The sequence below is a fragment of the Pseudochaenichthys georgianus genome, chromosome 22 (genome assembly GCF_902827115.2).
Source record: "Pseudochaenichthys georgianus chromosome 22, fPseGeo1.2, whole genome shotgun sequence".
Taxonomy (NCBI): domain Eukaryota; kingdom Metazoa; phylum Chordata; class Actinopteri; order Perciformes; family Channichthyidae; genus Pseudochaenichthys; species Pseudochaenichthys georgianus.
Window position 1 is genome coordinate 6,338,381 of NC_047524.1, and position 7,094 is coordinate 6,345,474.

At 44.0% G+C, this 7,094-nt stretch overlaps 1 protein-coding gene across 1 annotated transcript; it reads left to right on the forward strand.

The window, feature by feature from the left end:
- The first annotated feature begins 231 nt into the window (after positions 1-231).
- Positions 232-6,781, forward strand: ky (kyphoscoliosis peptidase). Its single transcript, XM_034110953.1, has 7 exons — positions 232-285; positions 1,231-1,829; positions 2,861-2,975; positions 3,806-3,923; positions 4,309-4,500; positions 4,666-4,856; positions 5,081-6,781. The coding sequence occupies exons 2-7, from the start codon at positions 1,251-1,253 to the stop codon at positions 6,406-6,408; spliced, it is 2,523 nt and encodes an 840-aa protein (XP_033966844.1). The 5' UTR covers positions 232-285; positions 1,231-1,250; the 3' UTR covers positions 6,409-6,781.
- The last annotated feature ends 313 nt before the right edge of the window (positions 6,782-7,094 follow it).

A 7,094-nucleotide genomic window follows, 5' to 3' on the forward strand; every position in this document is an offset into this window, starting at 1 on the left:
ATAATGCGATGTGTGTGCAATGAATATCCTAATGTATGTACAACACACCACACACTTACAAATACACACTCACAGACGTCACACTCCTCAGTTGGGGCTTACTCTATTGGCTGGTCTTAACTGCTTTGTAGTATTTTTAGGCCTGTTATTCTGGGGCCTGTCCTGGCAGGCCACTGCGAGGGTATATAAGCCTCCCCTGATACTGGGGACCACTGACAACACACAGTGGAAACATCTCTCCCGACACTCAGCAAACATCCAGCAGGCATTTTAGATCCTCTCAGGGTGAGTAAAAGCCTTTTTGAGGTGTAGCGACAGTTACATCTAGACCGGGTTCAACTGCTTTCACTTTGGTGTAAATCTGACATAAATCTAGATTTTGGATTTATTCGAATGAAGTATTTGTAGCGAAATCAGTCCAAAAAACAAGATAATTAATATTTTTTTCAAAAGAGGTGATACCACTGCTCCTAGTATTGGACTCCTGGTACTAGGATGGGTTAAATGCAGAGAACAAATGTCACTGTGTGTGCTGTGTGCTCTGCATGTGTGACCATTAAAGAGGGTTTCATCCCTCCCAATTCTTCACTTTGGTCGCACTCCAGGAAGTTCAAAGGTCAGCCGCAGCTCTGATAGCACTGAGTTGCAGGCTGAAGGACACTTAAGCTGGGCAGATCTTGCCAACCATCTGGGTCATCGGTCTGGACGGTTGACGTCTCCACTGTGCTAACCTGCTGACGGTTCATAATAATTGACAATTTTTCCACAGATCAGCAAGGTTCAGTCAAAATATGTTGAGCAATTTGGTCACACATGTCGCTCGTTTTTCAGACATGTTGAGTACGGACATCAATCGGCAGGTTCATCACATACAGGAAGTTATAAGGTCATATTAATCTGGTGTTTGACTTTCTTTGCGTCGTTAGCTGTGACAGTGAATAATGAATCCAACCTTTGCGTTTATTTCTGGTCATGAATAGACATGATTTAATTGCCAATTCATCACTGTCGAACATAGCATGTACTGTATAGATATACTTTCTGCTTCACTCAGTACAGAATGTGTGATCGAGTTATGGATTTTGCCCACAGCTACCGTGTTTCTTTTGTAAGATATTAACAAGGGGCTGAAACCCTCCATGCTCACAGGATTAGAAACATTAACTAAAAATATCTCAAAAAGAGAATAACTACTGTCTTTTAATTTGTATCCACCTTCTCTTTGATAAGGACGCCATGCTTCCAGCATAATGTCAGCTAAAGTTGCAATCCAGAAGTTCTCCTTCCCTTTCTCCTGTGCTGCACGCCTTTCTCAGCAAGATGAGTTGACGCAGAAGGGATGTGTACAGGTGAAGGTCCTGGAGCTTTCTGACCTCCAGGCGAATCGAATCCTAAGCAAAGTAGGCTCTGTTGCCGTTATAGGAGCTCTGGTGCATAATGAGAACCAGGCTAAGGAGAGTCCAAAGTCTCCTCCTGCTGGAGACACGGCACCTGCCCAGGTCCTGGTCTGTGCTAAAGCTTCCAAGAGTGCTGTGTTCTCCAGGCGTAGTGTTTTTGAGAAATTCACGGTTGAGAGTGAAGATCAGCGCCCTGCTGCAAAGAGGCAGCTGTCCTCAGAGAGCGCAGCCAGGACCATCACTGTGGTGAAGAAGAGTGCGGTGAGGACTGAGGTGGAGGAATACAGGCACCTGAAAACTAAAGCACACCCGGGACAGAGGGCGACACCGTGCACTGTGACGGGGGGGAAGAGGAGGCGTCGAAAGGACCTCTTCACCAACTCGGAGGTCTTCAACAGGGTCAACTCACATGTCATCAGAGCAGGAGTAGAGGTGATGATACTCACACAGAACATCTTGGGGTTTATAGCATGGAAAGGGGGAATTCAACTTGCCATTCACTCCTTTTCAGTACAAACTGAATATGTAACCTCATCCTGTTAAGCTACACACAGCATTGAAGTTAGTTCCTCTCACTTAACCATACTTAAAGCGACAGTTAACTCCAAAATACATTCTTATCCTCTGAGCTTTAGTGCTATTTATTATGCGAAATAAAAGTCTTTGTACTAAAAAACATACATTTGAAAAAACATCGATGTTTATTTTCAGAAATGTTGACCTCAAGGTACCTTTTGTGAAGACTTGTATGGAGGCATTATTTTTCTTTCTACCGAAGTAGAAAGGAGAGAAAACTGCTCACAACAAGGACTGTGTATTATCTTCAGTAACCAAGTAATTTCTGTAAGTTGAGTGTGAGTTTTTGTTATTTTTGTATTTCTTGGAGCTTTGAACACCAAAAGCTGAATGTGCTTCCTCTATATTTATAAGGAAACGCAGAAATCTCTACTGCTGATATTTCTAATACTCACACCAGAACAAATCTAGATAAAAAATAGCACTAGTTGTAAGAGGAAAAATATGTATTCTTGATGTGTGGGTAACCTATACTTTTAAATAAGAGAACATTTGCAGCAGGATAAAAACTGAACCGAAGCTAATGAAATACTCCAAAGCAAATCCACAACAGAGATGGGTCTTTTGGTTCCTGGGCACTGAAGGAAAAGCACTGAGAAATGATCACATCTAATCATCCGCTGCAATGAAACCATACCAAACAGTGCAGCTCTCAGGCAGCACTTACATCCTCGAGCCTGGATGAGTAGCCCTGCATTGTTCGATGCCCTCAATGACATTGAACAATGCTGGAAAATAGGATGATACAGTAAGATGATGAGAAAAACAACTTAATGTGGCATTGGTTCACATACAAGTTTGAAAACATAAAGAATCTTTAGATGAATGATATTAACCTTTATAATAGTATTGTATCTAACAGTAGATATGTGCTGTGTGCGTTGCAGCTGAAGGAGAAGTGTGTGTATGATGTGAAGACGATAGTGCGGAGCATCACACAAGGAGCCAGGAATGAGTTGGAGCGGCTTCGTGCCATCTGGGTCTGGCTGTGCCACAACATCGGTGGGTATTTCACTGAACTATACATAATTGCATATAAATCCTACTGTTGTGTAATACACCACGTTGTAACATTTATGGTATTTAATCCATCAATATTGGAGAGAGGGATTATGATACATGAACATTAAATTGATCAGGTTTGCTGACCTCGTTATAACCCTTTGTCTTTGTTTCCACACGAATGTCCCACACATTTAGGCCAACGTGAAACCAGAGTCACCAGCCAGTCTTTCCTGACTATTATACAACTTGGGAATTGAACATAAATTGCACATCTTATTTAATAAAGCAATTAATTTATTGAGGTATTTCATATTTTTCACATTCAGATTCCAATGTCTAAATATTCTTAAAAATAGAAGTGCATTGTTCTTTGAAAGGTTGTGCCATCACAATATCGTTAAATCAGTGGGATTAAATGGTCTTAAAAGAACATGGGGCAATTAGTTAATGGACTGCATTTACAGTATATAGGGCTTTTCCAGTGTTTACAACCCCTGTACGCGCTTACTGTACATATACAAGTAACATTCACCCCATAAAGTATCCCTGATTGGTTGACGACCGCAATCATTTCTTGGTGTAGTCCAACACACATAGTTATCATGAGAGTCCTAGGGTTGGTTCAAGGTTCAAGGCATGTGTTGGTCATACGAACATACGGTGTTATGACGATGACAATCTTAGGTCACAGGCTCCTCCAACAGTGCAACACAATAAAACAGAAAAGAATAGTGCAAGTAATTAGTAAATACAAAAATAAAAATAGTAATACAAGTTGGTGTTACAGTACCCCGTTATTTTGGAGTAAAATATTGTTGTCTTTTTAGAGTATGATGTGAGTGGGTACCTCGGGCGCTCGGAGAAACTGAGCTCCCCGGAGGAGGTGATAGCGGCCGGGCGGGGGGTGTGCTGCGGATACTCCAGCCTCTGCTCAGAGATGTGCAGGTAAACACAGCCACGCTTAGACCTTTACATAAATACTGAAGACGGCCTCAAGGTCTTAGACTATACCCACGGATAAAAGGCACAACAATGGATAATCTGTAAAGACTAGTGACTCATCTTATTTTTTACATGGCTGTCTGAAAAAAAAATCATTCTACAATTGCTGAAGGGCGGTTATGACAAAATTATTATCCAGAGAAACTCAATGAACAATATAACAATTTATGTTGTAGTGCTTCCAGTCACTTAGTATTGTGCTCTATTCTTAATCCTTGGTCCTTTCCGAGTTTAAGATAACTAATGAGCAGCATGTATAACAGTGTTGAACTTGGGTTTAAGGACACAGGATCTAAATCTAAAGGCTCTGTTTGGTTTGTGTTTCCAGAGAGGTTGGCATCGAGTGCCTAGAAGTCCCGGGCCACAGTAAGGGCATCGGGTACCTTCAGGGCCAGAGCCTGGAGAATGTGAAATCTGATCACCTGTGGAACTCTGTGCTTCTGGACGGACAGTGGTTCCTATTGGACGCCTGTTGGGGAGCAGGAAGAGTAGACATGGAACATGAAAGCTTCGTTAAAAGGTTTGAAAAGGGACCAGGGACCTAAACTGGAATTTAAAAGCCACATTTTAGCAATTAGCATCATTTTCTTTCTGGAGTTTGCTCTTTTGTTTGTTTTTAATCACTCGAAACCAGCAGCGAGTTGAGTCTCAAACCAGTCTGCTGTCTCCATCTATTGCCTCCAAGGTTTGATGATTTCTATTTCCTAACGGACCCCGAGGAGTTCATAGAGTCGCATTTCCCCGATGAGCAGCGATGGCAGCTCCTGGACACGCCCATCCCCCTGGAGGAGTTTGGGAGGAGGGTCTTCAAGACCTCAGCTTTCTTCACCACGGGGCTCAGGCTGATCCAGCCTCATCACTCTCACATCGTCACCGGTCAGTTCTCGGGATTTCTCTGGGGATGCATTTTATTAATCCTCCTATTTTTAAACAATTGTTTGCACCAAGTTATATTCAATGCATAGTATTAGCTTTTGTTAGTCTTTGCTTCTTTGAAAGGAACTGAGGCGATGACATTTTAATTTGACCAACCAATACCTACCAGTCTCTCTAGGACCAAGAGAAATGGTCCTAAATATAATCTCTGATTTCCTTCTTAGATGATGGCGAAGCAAACGTGTCAATAGGCTTCCCCAGGCCAACGACCTTTACCTATGAGATGACACAGCACCAGGACTTTCTCCATAGTGGAGTTTCGGAGCAGAAAGAGTCCAGCAACTCCTCCTATGGCCTTCTAACGGTTTCCCATCGGAGCATGAAGCTGAAGCTCCTGCCGCCTGCAACCGGCGTGTATGACGTGAAGGTGTTTGCCCGACCTGAAATAGCCACCACGCATCTGGTTTGGGTCTGCTCCTTCACAGTGGAGTGTCCGGTCCCCAGGGCCATGGAGGAGATCCCAGAGAACCCCTTCCTGTCTTGGGGCCTGCAGTCGGTTGCAGGATCTCTGGGCGTTGCAGGCAGCAGCCAGGACAGCAAGGCGGCTGAGGTGGAGGAAGGTGTCTTTGTTTTGACATTAAAGAGTTCCAGGCCTCTGATGTTGCTGTGTGAGCTGGTCCACCCGGCGCTGGAAGCTGCTGTAGCTAAGCGCTGCGTGGCAACTCAGATACAACCGGATGTCCTGACCTGTCACGTCATGTGCCCGTTACGTGGCTTCTACCGACTCTCAGTGTTTGTGCGAGACTATGAGAAAACAGAGGTCAAGTTTCAGAATGCTGCAAACTTCCTGTTGCACTGCAAAGGGAAGGTGGTGAGTCGGGATGAGCTCTACCCTCCTAACCTGGGCTCGGCATGCGGCCCGGGGTCCCGCACAATAGAGGCGGGGCTGTCCAAATTCAGCCACACAACCGCGCTGCTGAGTACCCAGCAGGGCAAATGTAACATCACCTTCCACAACCAGCGGGACCTCGAGCTTCACACAGTGCTCAGCAGGGAGGAGAACCAAACAGCAGCCATCCCACTTTCACGGCACGTCTTCTGCACGTTCACAGACAGCAAGGTGACGGTGAGCGCCAGCCTGCCTGATGCAGGGGTGTATCGGCTGGCCCTGTATGCTAAGACCACCCCTGGTGGAGATTTCAGCCCCATGTGTGACTTTGTTCTGAGGAACAGCTGTGTTCAACCGGGGCCTCCGTTCCCCTGCGTCTACTCCGCCTGGCGAAAAGGCTGCGTGCTCTTTGAGCCTCGCGTGGGCCTGCTGGAGCCCGCCACGTGGGTCCGCTTCAGAGTGAGGGTCCCCGGAGCCCAGAGGGTGAGCATGATGGGAGAGACGCGAACTGATCTGAAAATGAATAAGAGCAGAGTCTGGGAGGGAGAGGTTTTCAGTGGAAACGGGCTCCAACCACTGAAACTGGCCGCCACATCGGGAGAGTCCACTGACATGGCTGTTTTGATGATCTTTGACATCAAGCAGGTGGAAGGAGAACAGTAGAAAAGGCCAGTGGAGAAAAGACAGATCGTTTTCTGAACATAACTGCCAAATAAATGTATTGATATGGACTCGCGATCCAGACTTGGGTAGACAAGCATTGCAAATATTTCAAACTGCGAAGCATAATCTGTCAGGTTCATCTGGATTAATAATCAAGATTGTAATATGGTTTTGTGATTATGTTTGAAGCAATGAAGTGATAAAAATGACATCGCAAATGTGGGGATTTTTCTTAACTGGGTTGTACTCAGAAAATAAATTGACTTTGGTGCTCAGCTTTGGTGCTCAGCTGTGATCATATGGTGCATTGTTATGTTTTATGAGTAACACCTGCATAATGAAACAATGTCAGAAAACGTGCAATAAAAAATAACTGTGAAAAAAAGATATGAATCTTGATTTCCTACCACAATAGTCACGGTTTCTCCTCATTGCCATTTTTTGTTTTTACAATATAAACACATCTAAGAGGCCTATACATATTTCTTAATAATGTTTAAACATTTGTTTTAGTTTAAAATATAGCTTACAATTTTACAAGGAGGTGTTTAAATGATTTAGCCTGCATCAAATGATGTACATGGGTTGGGACAATAATAGAAACACCTTAACTGCCAGTATAATGAAATAAACATCCAAGCCATACGATTAAATGAACAATCCTTCAAAAACAAACTCATTACCCT

Bases quoted from the DNA above. Each gene is read 5' to 3' on its own strand.
- ky (XM_034110953.1), top strand. From the start codon at position 1,251: ATGTCAGCTAAAGTTGCAATCCAGAAGTTCTCCTTCCCTTTCTCCTGT. The intron at 1,830-2,860 runs GTGATGATACTC...TGTGCGTTGCAG, and splicing joins TCATCAGAGCAGGAGTAGAG to CTGAAGGAGAAGTGTGTGTA. The intron at 4,857-5,080 runs GTCAGTTCTCGG...TTTCCTTCTTAG, and splicing joins TCACTCTCACATCGTCACCG to ATGATGGCGAAGCAAACGTG.